General features: G+C 39.5%; 1 protein-coding gene across 1 annotated transcript in view; it reads right to left on the bottom strand.

The window, feature by feature from the left end:
• Nucleotides 1–637: 637 nt before the first annotated feature.
• Nucleotides 638–19,081, bottom strand: part of gab1 (GRB2-associated binding protein 1) — a 55,705-nt gene continuing 37,261 nt past the window's right edge. Inside the window, exons 3-13 of the mRNA XM_053330980.1 lie at nt 18,153–18,281; nt 17,659–17,824; nt 14,203–14,428; nt 12,266–12,948; nt 10,417–10,511; nt 9,067–9,367; nt 6,949–7,041; nt 5,569–5,662; nt 4,765–4,888; nt 2,657–2,785; nt 638–2,545 (exon numbers count right to left, since the gene is read on the bottom strand). Coding sequence (XP_053186955.1) covers nt 2,387–2,545; nt 2,657–2,785; nt 4,765–4,888; nt 5,569–5,662; nt 6,949–7,041; nt 9,067–9,367; nt 10,417–10,511; nt 12,266–12,948; nt 14,203–14,428; nt 17,659–17,824; nt 18,153–18,281 — 2,199 coding nt within the window. The 3' untranslated portion in view covers nt 638–2,386. The remainder of the gene's footprint in view (nt 2,546–2,656; nt 2,786–4,764; nt 4,889–5,568; nt 5,663–6,948; nt 7,042–9,066; nt 9,368–10,416; nt 10,512–12,265; nt 12,949–14,202; nt 14,429–17,658; nt 17,825–18,152; nt 18,282–19,081) is intronic.

Raw genomic sequence — 19,081 nt, 5'->3', positions numbered from 1 at the left:
CAGATATATATATATATAGATATATATAGATAAAGACAGATATATATATATATATATATATACATATATACACATATATATATACACACATATATATATATATATATATATATTAATATATATATATTATGTGTGTGTGCTGATGATGATTTTGTGTTGTTTTCCTGCTTATACATTTTTATTTTGTTGTTTCTTGTTAATCTATTTTATTTAAAAATAAAAACACAAAGAACGATAGAATCGTTTGCAGGAGTAGCTGGACATGAAGTAGGTAATAGAGCAGCACATCACCTAGTCAAAGTTATTTTACTGAATGTATATTTTTACTGAATAGTTTCTTTTATAAATGGAGTGGCTGTTACTCACCATGACAGTGAGAAAATAACAGGGTTTAAAAGACAGGAGGGACCTGTGGGGGAGCTCCCATGGGAAACAGTATAGTGAGGTTGCACTGAAGAGGAAGAGGGAGGATCCGGGGTGTATGTGAGACATAAACAGTCAGTCGCATGGGAGAGACTGCTCGCCAATAACATTTGGCTACCCCATTTGTTGGGATGGATCCTCCCACCCTCATTCTGTTCCCTCAAACCATCACAAATCATAATGTAAATACCACTGTCGACACACAACACATGCATAAGAGGCTGGATTTTATTTAGTCCACTTTTAAAATTTACATTTTCTGTCGAGATTCATTAAAAAAAAGATAGCGTCATCAGCTTTGCAGTCCATATCACAAAGAAACTGCAATAAGGAAAGAGTGAAATAGAGTACAGATGACTTAGTAGGCACATTTTTCAAAAGATAAATGTTAATCTAATTGATGGCAAAATATGTACAGCAATGATTTCATCTCATGGTAGCACATGCTTGGGACTTCTGAGTGAGAGTTCACAGGTTAGTAAAGCAAAGATCTATGTAGACATAAAGACGTTTTCACCGTCTATAAAAGATGTATCAAGTTGACTACACGAAGCAGTCAATTTCCCAAAACTGTATGCCAGTTCAATTTGAAATAAATTAAACCTAAGAGGAGAGGGAAATGAGGAATATCAATGAACTTGTGAAACTAACTGACCAGAGCCTGCCAAACTAAGCATTTAAACACGCTTTAGCAAATGTTCATCCATATGATTCAAGAATACTGAGCTAAAAGTGGACAGGACATCCACCTGATGAAATATCTTGAGAAATAAATTAGAAATGGATAGTTGTATTAGTATGCATTTTTACAAAGAGTACCTGATTTTCTTTCTCTCTCTCTCTCTCTCTCTCTAGCCTAAGTTTGATACCTTTGCATAACTTATAGAAAACCTGTCACGTTCTTTTAAAAACTCACAGTAATGCATTCATTAATCATAAGTCCTGATACCAGCTAAGACAGGCACAGGATTCTACCCTGCAGAATCCACATACCTTCGAGTCAAACACGCTGAATATTCCATACAAATAAAGGACACTTTTCCTGTTTATATACATAACACTTTTGTACAGTCTTTGCACTTCCATTATAACAGATTGAAGCATCCCCACTTACGAAGTAAATGGAAATCAAATTATGTTCAGTGGATTAAACCTTGTGTGAATCCAAAGCTTGAATTGAGCACTTGGTTACATGTAAAATGAACAAGTTCAACTGCCTTTGCATTAAAAGAAAAAAAAAAAGATTCACCATGAAATTTTGTCATATAGGGTTATCTTAGGGATCCAGTTTAAAGTTTGCCTTGGGTAAAAAATCAGAGTCAATTTCAGTCATCCACCATAACTTCTGTCATTAGTGAAGAAACTGTAAAACTGACCTGTGATCAGTGACCATAGAAAACTTCATGCTGCTCAAAGAGGAGATATTGAGAAATCAACACAGTTAACCAGCTATGCTAACTAGTAAAGTGTCGCAATGACAAAGTATTGTGATCATGTTAAAGTGATTTCACTTACACTCCAAAACAACATCAAACAGCATTATAATTTAAGGAAATGTTAACTCTGGATCAACCCACAGGCCGCTGGAAGATAAACAAAATAGGGAACCAAAACGAATCCAATATAGGGGGCAGTGAATGTTCGAAGTTCATGAGTCTGCTTAAGTCAAACCCCGAAGACAGGTCCAGTCATTCCACCTGCTTTCATACTGCATACAGCTTATTCCTGGCCCACACCCTTTCCTACAACTGTACACACAGTGCTGTCTAAGGCCTGACAGCAGAGCAAAGTAAAGACGGTTGAGTGGCTATGGAGCTCCACTGAACCCTACACACTAAGGATCTCACTGAGGTGGAACAAAACACCTGGCCCGTCCCAAAGCACAAACCAGAGCCTACAGTACAACAGTGTAAAAGGCCCAGTGGTTTGGGGGTTTGGAGGGTGGGTGGTTGGGACAACATGGTCACTTGGGTCCTTTGGAAGGTGTGTCTGTCTCTGTCGATTGGCGGCCATCGTTCCAGGCCTCCCTGGTGCTCTTGAGGGCCTGCGTCCGTTGCTGGTCCACAACCACGTAGTCGACACGCTCATCTGATGCTGCCATACCAGTTCCATTGCTTTTCATCTGGAGAGGGAAAGGACACACAGGTCAGTCTTGATATTCCTTCAAACTGTTTTCCCATGATTGTGTGCATGTGTTAATTCAGGTGTGGGAGTAGATAAAACAGAGTCCTACCTTCCTAGGTGGGGTAGACTTGCCAGAGTCAAGATCCAAATCCAGGTACTCCACCTGTTTGTCTCCTTTCGGCTTCACCATCGGGCTGCTCCCTCCATCCGCGGTCATGGGCGGACCAAGCTTCATGTTCTACATTAGCCAGAAAAGGAATAATTTAACTGATGGAAGAAGAACGCTGAGGCAGTGTCACAATGAAACACAACTCACATTTGAATGCACTCCTGTGTTGTCACAATAACCAAAATGTCTGCTTGAGCAGCATGAGATTTTATTGCTATTCGATTGAACAAATCGTTGGCATTATAGAAAAGCATATTTTATAAACTCAAATTGTATTTATCACGGATTCAGAGGCTGTTATACTGATGTAAATGGCTTCTGGATAGAACATGTGAAAGGTGAAAGAGACTGAAACAGTTTACGCAAATTCAAACAAAATCTCAAACTGAACAACAGTCCATGTGAACTGGTTGACAAACTTATAATACATTTATGAAATGTGGCATCATTTATGTAAAGGTGATTACCATTAAATCTTCAATATCAATTTTTTCATCAGTGAACATCACATCTTTTAGTTGGTTCCATTTCTAACAGGCACCAAAATGGGCACTAACCAAGTACCAAAAACGAATTCAAATAAAATCAGAGGGAAGAGTTTGATGTTTTTGTCTCTGTTGAGTTTATGGTGCTTTCCTTTTAATTATTATTATTATTATTTTACAGTGACAATACTTTGTGTTTTCACGTTTGCTGTATCAATTTCTAAGATTTCAAATTAGGTAGAAAACTTCAAAATTCTGGTAATGTGACAACACACCATGCATTTAGGCCTATTGTTAATTTTGAACTACATGTGGGGTGGAGTTAATAGAACTAGGATGGTGACTAATTGTAGGGAAAGTGATATACTGTAACTTGCATCTAAAAATCACTGCAGGTCTGTTCTATATACTTTCTGATCGAGTGACAACACTTGAAACAGGCAAGCTGTTGGTGCTCTGACAGGGCAGGCCATGCATGTCTAACCTGGCAACCCTGCTCACCTCCTCTATGGTGTCAAGTTCCTCCACCTCCCTCTTTACAGGGGTGATGGGGACAGTGCAGTAGAAGGACTCCTCTCTACATAAAGTGAGAAGGAGGTAGTGACAAAGGAAAGAAGAGAACAGCAGATGGTCAAGAACAAAATGCAGGGAAAAAAGAAAATGGATGAAGCCAGAGCCTGGTCAAGCCAGAGAAATGAGGGACTAAGGAGAAAGAAATTAACATGAGTGATGCAAGAACGAGGAAGTCAGCAGACAGTATCAAAGCAAATGTTGGGGAAAGTAAACAAACTGTTACAGCAAGAAAATAGGAAAAATCGGTACATCTGATACCCAAACTGTAAGAGAGAAAAATCCCTTTTTATAGCAGTTATCCCATCAGCGTATGACTAATGTATCCAGGATTATTTTTCATAGAGTGTTCCTGTAAAAGCCAATTGTGCCTGTTTCAGTAGGCATTACTAAATGACTAAATCTCAACTTGATTCCATTTCAACCCATGCCCAAATAATATAAAGGGATCTTAGGACCAACAGTAAAGGTAGTAATTTGAGGGGAAAGAACAGGCATTTTTCACATAACACAATACCTGAAAAACAAAAGAGCAAAAATAGAGAATAAAAGAAAGCAGAGCAGCAGGACAAGAGCAAACTGCAAAGAAAATAGTTGAAAAGGCGAGGAGTCCGTCTGCAGCAACCAGTAATTTGTCCACTCTAATATATGGCATAGGGAGAGGAGCAAGGACTGGAAATGTGATTTGTAATATTTTCTGTATAACAATACATTTTAGGTTGCACTGTGTTTTCTACCCTGGAAAATTTTGTCTGTCTCTCATACAGAATCCTCCACTGTATTCATGGTGCAGCTGTTGTGAAAACTAGTTTTATAGATTTCATATGAATGATGTAGCTCCAAGAAACCATACAAAAATATCACATATTACAAAAAAAATCAAATTAGACATTTAACATGTTTTCTGTAGCTTTGATTATTTGTGATTTCAGATGTAAAGAAAAAAGTAATCATGCAACTTCTTATATCAGAGGATAGTTGTGTGTTACATACTGGTTCATCTGATGACATATTAGAGAGCATGGCTACATAATTCTCATCACAGTCCTCGGAGTCAGTGCTGGACGCCGTGCTATGCACTGACGGGGGTCTCGTTGGCATTGGAAACCTAGAGAGACTGAGCAGCATTCACAATGTTTACACACCGACTTCCAGGCATATACAGTCTCTAGTGAGCACAAAATATAATACAGACATTAACAGCCACAGCTATAAACCACGGCGGCCAGAAGAGTCCCTGCAGCACTAAGCACAGACCTCATCCCAGATAAGCCAACAAACTTCATTCAGTATCATGTAGCTCTGAGGCAGATCCCAGACCTGTTTGTATGAGTAATGCTACTACTGTATGGTCACAAAGTGACTACGGTAATGTATGAAGTGTTAGTGCCTACTTCTTTAGTTAATTATATCTACTATAAAAGGGCATGTTCACACCAAACAACATTTTTCCTACAAAAAAAGATTTAGTGTTGGTAAAAATCAATCTCAGGTAGGTCAATGCACACTGTTTCCATGACAACATCAGCCGCTTTAGTCACCCAGAGATGAAGTGCAGCAATTTCTTTTCATTGGCCCTCGCTTTGTGCTCCTCTATGAAGTTACATTTTCTCAACTTTAAAAAACACTTCACGAGAGACAAGGCTCAGTGCATCTTCTGAGACAGCAAGTTTCACTTGACTTCAAACTACAACAAATGAAAACAGGCCTGAACAAAGAGCAGAACAGTGTGAACACACCCTTAGTTGTTAGCTAAGTGTAGAATTATAAATGCTGCAGAACATTTTGGACACTTACTCCCGAGCGAATGACCGCGTGACAGGCGAACGGACAGGCGTACAGGGCTCCTCCCATTCTGGCAGTGGTTTAATCTCCAATGGAGCAGGTTTTCCTGAATCAAGGTACACACACCAGTCAGTCACTGCTGAAGACATTCACACAACATATATGCAAGGCAGACAAACGTCAACAATAGGAAAGTTAAATATAATATGCAGACGTGTTAGTGGTGTTGTGTTTACTGGATAAGTTACAAACAGGGTTTGTTATTTTCAATTTCTACAAAACAAAAAAGAAAAAAAAAGAAAAAGAAAAAGGATTAAAAAAGTAATAAATAAATCAATATTAGTCAGCAGTTCACTTGCCACTTCCCATTTTCACTTCTATTAGTATTTCTGGAAGTATTTTCTAAGCTGACTTTATCATAACTGACCTTGTCTAAAATGAACTGAAGTGAACAGTGCCCTCTTGCAGGAAAGAACAACTTTTAGATGTGTGGAGACATGAAATTGGTGTGAATCAATCTACTTTTTTTTTAAAAATGGTCAGTTTTAAAAGACAACAGGGTAAGATGGATGTTAAAAAAAAAAAAAAAAAAAAAACTGCAAAATTGTGGGCTGTATCAGCATGGTTAGGACCAAATATGGCATCTCAATATAGATATTCACCATGGATTTTCATACCACACAGCTTCTGTCAATGGGAGTTGGAATACGTACTTTAAGCAGAAGGTAGTCGGTGCAAGCAGGAGAATTTTTTTATTTTTTATTTTTTATGGGTCCATCTTTCATTAGATGATATCATTGTTCAATTTCCTCCTGAAGAGCTATCTACTTCTTTCCAGAGTGTTTTTTGTGGTTGCTACATCTGAATGTGTTTTAGAAGCATAATATGTAATAAAAAATAAAAATAAAAATAATAAAACACAAAAACAAATGTTTCAGAAGAGAAATGTTAGTAAGTTATGGTGTTTAGTTGACTGGATATAAGTATCCTTATCAGAATGAGGGAATATAAAATAAATAAGGTTGTAGTGACAGTTTATTTCTAAAGGTTATGTTAAGACTGTTAATGAGGTCTAAAACTGTAACAAATGCAATCCACCATGCATGAAGTGCACACTCATCCACCCCCTGCTGGGATTTAATATAATAAGACTGGATTAATGCAACAGTTGTGACACACAGTTCATATTTTTAAACCTATCTGGGTACAGTTTAATTGGTTCTGGTTGGCACACAGTTAATCTCTGATAGAACCAAAAGGCCAGAGAAACCAAAGAAATCCCACAGTACACTATTCACAGCATGCAAAGAGTCAGGGTGAAGTAGAGTTTGAACAGGTCAAAGAATGGAAAGTTTTCAGATACACAATGGCAGTTCAGTGAGGAGTACCTACCCTTGCGCCGTCCCCTCGGGAATTCACCTACGGTTTGAGAGTCGGTTCGCTCTAAACCAACACCTTTTGCTCTTATTATTTTAGGACTCTGACCTGATTGGTGAAAGAAGACTTTGCTTATTATAAAAAAACAAATTTGGTGATCACAACAATTAAGCCCAATTGTAAACAACTGCCCTGCCATGCAAAGCAAAAGACGAGACTCTGCTGAAGAACAGAACTACACCCTCATGTACATCCCAGTCACCTTTTTTTTGTGGAGCACTGTTATCAAGAGGATGATTGTCATGACAACAGCAGACCCATACTGCCCAACATGCACCTCACTCCATGCACCACGGCTTCCCACACAAAGACTGACATCACAGCTGTGCATGCACGACGAGCCATGTTTAAGCACTGAGAGTACACCAAGACATCATGTCATGTTGAGAAGAGTGCACATTGCTCCTTTTACATAAACACACAGATCACACATTTTTTTTTCTGTAGTGCTGAGAAGAGTGAAAACCTAACTGTGCTACAATCTCAAACCAAGATTATGAATTTCAGTGGAATCACATATCAGAGTGTTAATAAAGGAGGAGCCGTTCGCTGGCCTTGACCACAGATGCCAAAGCTTTCACATCATACGGCTGAAACAACCAATGCAGAGAGAAAAGTACACAGAAGATGAACACAGCACAGAGTGAGGTGAATTAGTCTGGAGAGTACAGATTCATTTTGCATGGCTCATGGTGAATAAAGAGAGTAATAATATCCAAGGAAAAATAACAACAAAGCACAATGTGATATGCTACTAATTCATTAAATGTGTATGACAAATATAAAGTAAATACCTCTATAGTGATGTTACTCACTAATGTTTACTTTTCACTTTTGTCCATTGCATTGTACCTAAATAATGAAGAGTTAGTGGCCTAAATATGAACTACACTGATGTATCTTCATTTTTACACTGTACCAATAATAAAAGATTACTTCTTAATGATTCAAAAGGATTAAAATTCACAAAAATATTAAAAGAGCTCCTGAAATTTTTTAGGCTATTGGCAGCTATGAGTTTTGGTAAAAACCTAAAATTGTCTATGATTGACGTGTTTAAGAGTGACTCTTCACAATGGCTGTCTGATTATGTGCTCCAAATTTTATGAGCATGGCTCTTTTTTTTGAAATATGAGTAATGCCCCAAAATTAGCTGGCCTGTTGCACAGCAGGCAAATAATTTGAAGAAATTCAAATCTTTTTATAACTTTTAGTCATGGAAGTCCAGAGTTCATGCATGCCAAATTTGGAGATGACTTGGCTTAAAAGGTCAAAGGAAAAAATAACCGTGCATGGGATGACTCCCCATTGGGAAATGTAAAACTCCATGCATGCCTTATTTTGTCGATGACAATAACAGTCCTGGTTTTTGGTCTGTTTACGTGATGATTCCCTGCTACTCTTCAACTTTCTGTCTTTCTCTTTGCCCATTACTCAGCCTTTCAATATGCCCAGATTGTAATTCCCCTTGCTATTAGGTCTTTCATCAAAGGGCTCTATTCAGATGACGGAACAAAGGGGATGGAGGTGACCACCCCAGGCTTCGGTCACTCCATGGCACAGAGACCAGCCCCCTCCAAAACAGTCTACAGGGCCTCTTGAGCTCAGGACAAAAGTGCTTTTGACGAGGAGCTCACTGTGTCGGGTGTAAGAGGATGTTGCAACCACTAAACTAATTCATCAAGAGGTGAAATAAGCTGGTCAAGGACAGACACAGAGGAAGATGGTGGTATTTAGTACACCAGATAAACCAACAGAGGCAAATGAGAGAAGTATTTTTATACATTCATAAAAACAAAACAAGCTATAATGAAAGAAAGACTGTTATGACATTTTGAGAACGGTTGGAACTGATTACATTTTGTACAGATGGCTATATGACCATGAGCCAGCACTGTGAGAATAGCAGATGAGCATCAGATGAAACATGATCATTTGTCAGTTTATGGATTAGTGAACACCGAGCAACTTAAGCAAATTAAGCACAATATCACTACAGCAGGAACTATGATATATTTATGAACCAAGGCACAAGTGAATCTACGCATGCACACACAGCGTTTATGCTCTCACCTTTGCGGTCTGGTTTGAGATTTCGGTCCACAGGTGGGGGCTGGCAGTCATTAGGCATTGGCCTGCGAGGAGGGGTCTTGGGACTGGAGCGGAAACCCATGTGGGCGGGCGGGGGGACTTGCTTTCCAAGAGAGGAGAACTCCATGGTGCTCGGGGTCATGGGCACATAGTTGGGTTCATGCATGGGCTCAGACAAACTGCCCGAGTGATGATGTGATGGAGAGTTGGCGCTCATGGGGACATAGTTCTGGTCTACCTCTTCTGTGGACTGGCTACCTACTGGCATCATTCCTTTGTTTTTCTGAAGGTGACAAGGCATATATACATGTTTGTATTAGGGTTCCACTAAACTCAGGCTAAAGGGAAATATCTTACACAACAGCTGATGGGCTAAAAAATCAGTAACAGTCATAAAACGTGTGTATCTATTTTTGACACATTGTATTTATTTCATTAGATTCTGTTTTGGACAAAAGCAGAGGGAATTCTTAAATGATGAGGCAACAGCGAATCAATCCAGGATGAACTCAGAAAGAAATAACCAGTACTAACAGAAATGTAGAGGTAGGTGTTGTTACATGTTGTTACTAGCCAGAGTAAATTACACCACTGAGAATTTGAAAAATTGCTGGATGACGCCCTGGCAGCAACAGGTAACAGAGGCTAGCAGCTAGCCTTAATGTTAATGAGTGATCTCACCTGAAGTAAAACTGCTGGCAAAAATAATTAATACTGAGCTGAAATACACATTCTGTTGAGCACAGCAGCACAACGACACCCTTCAAACAAACAAAATAAATAAATGCCAGTACAAACATGAGAGCAGTGTGTGTTTATTTAAAGGAATGTTCTTGTATAAATATAAGAATGTAATAAAACACCCCTGGACTGTGTATTTCCTATAAAGTGAACATTTCTACCATCCACAACAAAGTGAATTGATGTCATCTTCTGTGCTAATATTTGCTGCCATGGCTTGAAGGTCAACAGTAGCCGTGTTTCGCCTACTGCACAAGACTGCAGCCATTGTTTTGACATTTTCAGACCTCATGCAATATTGTGCTCTGGGACAAATGTTAGCATGGTTTGAGCTGTGGGTGTCTGTAGGTGATATCTTTTTTTCAGTGAGGGGAAAAAAGGGCTCAGTGTTTCTTCAAAACGCTACCAAAAATTTCAGTAAAAAGTATTTTTCGTTCTTTGCTCATTGGGTTCTGATATGTAAAATTAACCTTTGAATACCTGAACATTTCCAGGAATTTAGTATCAAATTAAAGGACGTGTACAATAACGTGTTAGCTGAAAATGTCTCTAGTATCAACACTGTAAATCAAAACATTAATAGTTACTTACAAAGTAGCTGTTGAAGCTTTCATTGAAGTCAAACGAGCAGCTTTTGTCAGAAGGGAATGATCTGGGAATGTCATAGCAGTCCTGGGATCCAAAATCTGCAAAAAACAAATGGAATGAGTAAATATACAAATAACTCCAGTATATGCCTGATATTTAATACAGAATTATCTGATCTGTAAATATACAACACAACATGAAGTATTAGACTGTCCTTTCCATACAAGATCTAGATTGTGGCTCCCTTTCAAGCCATTTTATCCAATAACACAATCCTTATCCCAGTAAAAATGTCTTTTCATGACTATGCAAACTTTAATTTATACAGTTAGAGGGAGCTCAGCTGTATCTACAGGCTGTGCTGTATAGAGCCTTTTTTGTTTTTTTACATCCTCATTAGGCACTGATACAGATGCTAATGTGTTTCACTTAGGGCCACAATAACCACAGCAATGCTAGGAAAAGCTTGCAAGGCAAATGAGAGTGTCAGCTGAGGGAGACCAAGGGTGGGTAAACCATGACAGACAATACTTACAATAAGACAAGTCATTTCTGGGAAATACTATGACTTTACCAAAAAAGAAATGGTCAGGTCAGATGAAATCCAATTTTCACGGTGCATAGAAATACTATCATTGTATTCACTGACTCTTTAAAGTATCTTCATCACTTAATCCTGGGATATTTACTATTTGTACAGTGATTGCTAGTTTTGCAGTTTCCACAAGTGTATAACACATGTAACATGGACTACCCGTTTAACATAATCACCTCAGACTCTCTTGATATTTGTAAACAATTATCTTACCTCTGACACTTATGTAATGACATTTATCACCACCAGAGGGAGGTGTAAGTGGGGTAATATTTGATGTTTTGCTCCTCCTTATGCATTAGTTTCTCTTCTTGTTTTTCATCTAATTTGGTCCCTTTCTGCTCTGACATTTGCTCTGATTTAAGAACAAATCTGTAAAGTTGTATTATTAGACTAATTTCATTTCCTCATTCCATTATTAGGAACTACTTACTTCTTGTCAAATAGGAAGAGCCTCTGAGTTGTCACATTTTAGTTCTTTTGATTAAATACAGAGAGAAAGTGATGATGGCTAACAGCAATTGCGTCATGTTATATAGACCTGAATATCTACCATCATATTTATTTTGCACATCATATGTATGTGTCAGACTTTACTACATAGGTAGGGGATAGCCCCACTGTTTCCAAAGTTAATGTCAGTAAGGTTGACAAGCCAAAGATATCTGTGCTTTCAGTGGTGCAGCAGAACACATGTATTTGTCCACAAGTGAAGACCTACTAAGATGATTGTTAATGTATGTTGCTTGCATATAAATGTTAGAACTTGAAAGCGGTGCAAATGTAAACTATAGCCAAGTCTCTTAATCAAAAAGAGTGTTTACAGACATCTGAAGCAAACTGCTCTGTGTTCATATCTGATAAGCTATTCAGAGTTTGAATGGTTTGTACAGGAACAGAAGAGCAAAGGTTAAAACAGGGATTGCAGCTGGAAGAAAACATGCCAATAGCTCCGGTGAGGTCTCTCATCATCCATCAAAAGAAATTGAAAAGAGTATCAAATGTCATCATAAAAGCTGTAGAGAAGTCTTGTAAGGGTGTTTATGATTCGTTTAGCTGTACATAAAGGTCACAATTTTATGGAGTTAGATTTGACTGTGTGTGTAATTGTGTTTGGATTTGAACTTTTTAAGATGATAAAGCATACAATGATACACATGCTTTGTAAGTAGAACCTTTTTGAAAGAAAGCCCAATAACTTCAATTGCAAAAAAAAAAAAAAAAAACAGTAATAAAGAAACTCTCTCCGACACAAACCTTTGCGGAGGCGTGAACAGTCCACAGTGCCAATCGTGTTGCTTCGTAATGCTTTATTCCCGGCACTGGTAGGCACACAGTAGTTTCCGTCTGTCTCTGAGGCTGAGCGGGGCACATGATAAGTGTCCGTAGGTGAGCGCTCAGCGGGAGGTGGAGGGGGTCCTGAGGTGGAACTGAGCAAAGGTTTGGGTGGTCTGGGAGGGGGCACTACATCTCCCCCACCCTCTGAACCTCCTACCCCTGACGACGACAACGTACGGGGCACCTGGTAAGTACAGTTTGCGCCAGGTGTAGGTGGGATATCATAACTGATGGAAAGGTTGCGCATTTGTGTCTCCATTGAGGGCTTCCGTGTTGGCGTGTTGAAGACGTAGAGCTCAGAGGCATCCCCACTGTCCGGATGAGCCGACGGGGAGGAGGCTGACTTAGGGAGCAGCACAGTGTCCTGAGAGTAGCTGCGAGGGAGGTGGTAGAGGCCGTTGTCATTTAAGAGCGAGGCGCCGCGCGATGGTGGCGAGTCGTAGATGGAAGAGGCGGAGGCAGGGGCCGGGTGCTGTGGGAAGAAGCCGTTGTGCGAGGTGTGTTTAGCCGAGGAGGTGGAGGACGTGGGTGTGCGGTGAGAGGGGAGGTTGTCATTCAGGTCTGTCTCTGAAGAGGTAGACTTGGAACACTCAGCATGAGCTCTGAAAGGAGGAGACAAGCAGAACAGAGTATTAAAAATACACAATAGAACATGTTGATTTAGAGAAACAAAGCAGCCCACACACTTGTGTAAGTAGAGGTCTTCACCGGTCCATGATCAGCCCAAATTATATAAATACATATAAATTTGTTCGAAATTATCACTATCTATCAAAAGCTCAGTTGGCTAACAGGATGTAGTACAGAGGGAGAAAATGTGGCTTTCTAGTATCAATATAAATTAGACTTTGAAGAATATATATTAATTATTTTTGGATTTTCTTTGACTTTGCATTCGTTTTCAGGATAATTAATTACATTGTTGCCCTGTTCGACAGCAGCTGTTTGTTTATTGATGCTACATCATGCTACTACGTAGTTTGTGTTCTCTCTATTATCAATTGTTCAGGTCGACCACAGTCTGAATTGGGTCTAATTATCATCAGGTCTACGGGGTGTCAGGCTGGGTGTGCTCTGTTCGGTCCCCTTCTGATCTGCTTTCCTCCCTTTTGAAAATTAAAATATGAACATGGTTGGGTTTGGGATTCTGGTTTTCTGTGGGACTGTTTGAGATTGAGTCCATTGTAAACCAGTGAAGACCTGTAATGGTAAACCAACAACACTGTTTTCAAGTAGCAGTTAGTCCTTTAACGTTAGATTCAGACACATCTTTGGCACAGTTTGTCATATTAGGATAAAAACTGCTGTTTTTAGTTCAAGTGGAGGACTGAGTTAACTGATTACTGTTGGGTCATTTCTGAACATGCAGGCGATGACAAAACCAATTTAGTGAGAGGGAAAGTACAATTCAGTCTGGTTTGATCTGTGAAGGGGACACTCACAAGCAGATTCAAACACTTCAAATCCACTAATTATCATTAACAGAAGCAATGCAAATCAGAGCATATGTGGTGTTTATGTGTGTTTTTTGTTGGTCTGTCTTTTTATACATGTGTAGCACTCCACACAAGCAGGCAGTTCCAGCTGGATGGCTGGCCACTCACAGACTAGCCTGTGGAGGAAGAGTCTTGCTCTCACACTCCTCCAGGAGCAAATACTCCTGGTCTCCCTCCAATGAAGAGTGAAGCTGCAGTGAGCTACACATCACACAGCAGAGACAAGAGCAAGAGTGGCAGTACAGATGAGATGTACAAAAAGAACCAATGGAGGGGAAAAGTGTACAGAGAAAAGCAGCTTATGCCACAGTATAGCACTCAGTGAATGTGGGGACTTGTACAGATAATATTAGCACTCACCTGTTGGGTTCAGGCTTTTTGCTCTCACAGTTTACCAGCCACAAGTAATCCTGGGGCTCCTCTGAACTGGACTGAGAGTCCAGATGTCGCACACTGACTGGCTGATATGGAGGGGGCACGCTGGACAACATCGCTGCTGGACCAACAATATTACCAAGTGCTGGGTGTGGGGGTGTGTCCACCACCAGGTTTCCGATGGCTGACTGGTGAGCAGCTTTTGCTGCCTCTGAAAGAGACAAACAAGAAGAGTTAACACCTGCAACCGCTGTTTAGATTAGTTCATTGGTATCCCTATTAGCCATTGCAGTGGGCAACAGCTACTCTTCCTGGCACCTCTTCCTGTTAATGTTTATCTGGGTTTTCTGTGTGATTCAAAACACTTAAAAGGTCAAATACAATACAGGGTCCTCGGCAGCAGGTTATAGAGGAGTCAGGCCACTACCACCAAATTAATTATCATCATCACAAACAGCAGAGGAAATGAATACACTTTTAGGCCATAAATCCTTCACCTTCAGGGTAAAGAAAACAGAGGTGCCATTTTACACAGCAAAGACCATTTACTTAGTGAGAGAGGCAATTGTTCAGACTGTAATGTTGTGACTAAAGTCATCACAAATGATCAGATACAATCATGATCTGTCAGATTCAGCTCAGCAGATGTTAGTGAATGACTGACCGGGCTTACACATTGTACAGTAGTTTTGCAGTAATATATTAGAACAGCGTCAAAACTTTCAAATACCTCCCATTCAGATCCGGGTCAAATCATTTATTTCCGATCATTTCTCAGGTTCTCAAATGCAAGAATTTGCTGCTTTTCTTGGTCATACATATCAGTAAATTAGGTATATTTGATTTTGGACTATTTTCAGACAAAACAAGACATTATGAAGTTGTGATGGTGATTTTTGACTGTTTTAATGATTTTTTTATATGAGAAAATAAAATCAGCAGATTAATTGACAGTGAAAGTAATCATTAGTTGCAAACTTAGTAGAATTACAACCATAATGTTGGATTATAACCACATTGTTATAATTTCTATTTCTATAAATTGTTCCATTATTTTTGTTAACCTATGACTCCTCCTGAACCCCCAGTAAAGGATGAATCAGGAATCAGGAACTGCTCCTATTGTGAGCCTGTAAAGCCATTGAAACAGTGCAGGTGATATTGGTGACAGTTGATATTAGACAGAAAGTAAACAGAACGCTTTGTTTTCCCATGTCAACTCTGGCAAAAAGTAAACTTAGACCCAAGCTGCTTCCTAGCAACACAATTCCAATGAAATGTCACCAGCAGCATTTTGACAGTACATCAACATTAGCTTGATGGGATGGTCGGTAAATGTTCACACCAACAAAGCAAACATCTTGAGGACAGATGTCACATCACATATCTTCTTGGAATTGCTCATTGCACTCTCTTTATTAAATTTAACCCCAAATCAAAGCTATTAGTCTGCAACTGCAAGGCATTAGGCCTTTTCATATCAAGCACATGCACATGAAACACATTTATAAGTTTAATTTTTTTCATAACTGCGTGAATACTGCGATTGCAGTCAGAATCCCACTCACTCCTTTTCAGACAGCATGTCCTCAAGGATATCAGCGTCCTTTTCAAACCCTTCTGCTTGAGCTGATTGTTGTACTGCAGTGAGAGCCAGCATGGCTGATGCGTAAGCTGAGTGAAATATATCTCTGTTTTCATTTCAATTCCACATCTTTTTTCTCCTTTTTTCACAGTTCTCCTCCCACTCTCTCCCATAACAGACATGATTTTATCTCACCTCTTTCCCTACTTTTGTAAATCAGTTTGCATCTTTGCAATGTGTTACTTGCTTCTCCATCTCCTTTCCTTCTTCTCAGTTGTTTGTTAAAGCTTTAAGTGCTGATTCATAGAGGAAAAGGGAAAATCCCCCTTTGCTCATACTCATCTATACCTCCTACACGGTCTCTCAAAGCCTTGGTTCCCAGCCTTCCTAATGTTCCCTCCTCTAATAGCTGCCCAGCTGAGAAGCACTCTAGTGTGGCCACACACGGCAGAAGTGTAGGAGTTGGGTCTCACATGCAGAGAAGTGCAAGCGAGCGCAAAAGGGAGAGCCAAGAACATTCTTTTGTAATAAGAACTGTGATGAAGGCTATCTGCAAGGATATTTGTCTTTAGACCCAGTTTCTCCTTGAATGGGCTCACTGTTTGTTTGCACATATGGGTTTTAACAGCCAGTTTCAATAATTCTGTAGCAGAGGTGCCATGAATGTTGTTATCAGGGTTGCCCTGCAGAGCTAGGTATGTAACAGAAGTGGAGGCATAGTCACAATACTGCGGAGAGGACGACCTTGGAGCAAGAAAATCAGTGACTCAGAAGCCCGGTTTGAAAAGTGCATTTTTCTACTAAACAAGTGGCGTGATATGTCAGACAGCGACTAGGTGCGACTTTTGTGGCAAGTCTAATCACACTAAAATTCCTACATATTTATTTGAGGAGGTTGGGGAAAACGTAGGAGAACAAAATGGAGATGCAAATTGTGCCGCTTGCAATTAGGTTTGAAGACAGAGAGACAGCGAGGGAAACAAGAGTATGCAAACGAGAGGGAATGAGAACCAGATAAGAGGGAATCAACGAAACAGGGGCAGTGAGACCGAAAGGCACACAATGCTTTGATTATCCAGTACTGGGAACAAGAGTAATGTGAGCCTCAACACAACACATGGATCAACACATGGATCATTAGACCTTGGCTGAGAACTATGCTGAATACAGGCCTTCTGGCACATTTAGCTGGCTCACCTAACTTCTTTAGAGAGAAAGAGGTAGACATTTGAGAAGCACAACAGTGACATCAAAAGAGAGAGCAATCTAATTTACAATAATTGGCTTGTGAGCTAATATTGCATTGTTCAATTGGGGGATTATTTATTTGTTTGCTGCTGATGACGTACAACTTGATTTAAAGCTGCTAAATAAGAACTCAGCTTTTGTACTTGTGTAAACATGACAGAAGATGTTTAAAAGACTATTGTTGCTCTGGTAGATCAATTCTACACTACAAATATAGTCAGTGCCATGGTGTCTCTACATATGATTTTATAAATATTATAAATGTAGCCAGTACACATTCCTGCTTGAATTTCCTGTGTATTAACTTTGATTTACTACACTCTCATGTTAGTGGCAAAAATTCTATTAGAAATACAATCATATTCATCAGCCTCAAAAACAAAGATAGAAGAACAAAGTTCTCAAAGTTGTTTGTCACTTTTTGTCACTGAAATGGTTCACCACGTTTACCACAGTGGCCTTCATCCAGACTTGCAAAGACAAAGACAAACCCTTTCTTCAAAGACATATCCTTTTACGCTATAAAGCTATTCAAAGCAGATTTTCTTAGACGTCTGGCCTGATGGCACACAATGTAATATTCCTGACTATTTAAGGCCAGTCCTTACCGTCATCAGTGGGGTTAAAACCACAGATGTCACAGATGCAGCGAACCCACTTATTCATCTCCTCTTCAGTGTCAGCCACCAGGTAGAAGACACGGTCGATGGTCTTGATGTCGAATATGAAGCTGTGCTCCAAGTCCTTCTTGTTGAACGTCAGCCCAGCGTCCACCTGAGGGAGCAGAGCTTAGCTTAGCTTCATCCTGACTGAATATTTAGAGCCACTCAATGAGAGCCTTCTGAGCAAAAGTAGCACCTTCAGTCCATGTTTATACTCATTTGCATTCATTATTACATTCAAATCATGGATATGGGCCACAGTTCTATATATAATAATAAGAAATTGAAGTCAAACTTGTTTTGAGAAGTTTTACATCTGTGTAATCACAAATTGCGATTAGTTTCAATTATACATATTCAAAAATTGGGTCTGCAGATAAATTCAGAAATGTGAAACTAGGTATTTCAAATTGCAGGCTGGCAGTGATAAGGAACCATACCTGCTCACACAAGTTGAGATCAATCACGCGGATGGGCTTCTTGGCATGGTCATTCTTGTAGTACTCCAACACGTCTGGGTCGCCTGTCAGACGGCCACTGCGAAGAATAAACCACCGCTTCTTCCATGCCTGCGGGGCGAGCACAGAAATGAGGCCAAAGGTTAGATGTGTGTTCTCACAATGACTGCTCCATTCTCATCTGACCACAGGCTGACCAAATGCTTTATTTTTTCTTTTTTTTTTTTTTTTTGCATAGCTTGTTTCTCTGTGTGAATTCTCCACCAGCTGCACTTCCCTCACTGAAGGATACTAAGAGCCAGAGGGAAGAGGCCCGCAACCAGAAATATGTGTCTGGGATAACCAGAACAAAAGCCACATAGTTTGGACTCACACCCTGATTGGAGCGAATAACCAAATCTATAAAGAGAAACAGGCAATTAGGTCTTTTCTACCCAATGGGATTTGTTGCCTGTGAGAAAAGGGCACCACAACGCAGAGAGAAAAAAGTTTAAATTCAGGAAAGGCTGACAGGAAAAAAAAAGGCAGATGAGATTTATGACTTTTACTTATTGTACATGAATAAGGGACATTTTAGTAATAAATCCTTAACTTTAAGTACAATAAGTACATTATTGAGATGGCCGAGGAGAGAACAGTTGTGTCCTTTCTTATCTGGGATATCAAATCAGTAACAGATTAATAGAAAGAAAGAAATCCTACTGTTCCAGAGTAATTATAAACAACATCTATTTAACCCACATGTTGTGAAAAACAGCACAAACTGTCTGAAAACTGGTTTAAATTAAGGTTGTAAAACGTATCAATACTTGGATACTTTTTCAATTCCACATGTTTAAAATGATAGGATTTCCATTAATTATGCATTCAAAACAAAGAACAGATTTTTAACCTGCACAGATGAAACAACA

The sequence above is a fragment of the Scomber japonicus genome, chromosome 2 (assembly GCF_027409825.1).
Source record: "Scomber japonicus isolate fScoJap1 chromosome 2, fScoJap1.pri, whole genome shotgun sequence".
Classification (NCBI taxonomy): domain Eukaryota; kingdom Metazoa; phylum Chordata; class Actinopteri; order Scombriformes; family Scombridae; genus Scomber; species Scomber japonicus.
This window is presented reverse-complemented; position numbering and strand designations above follow the sequence as displayed.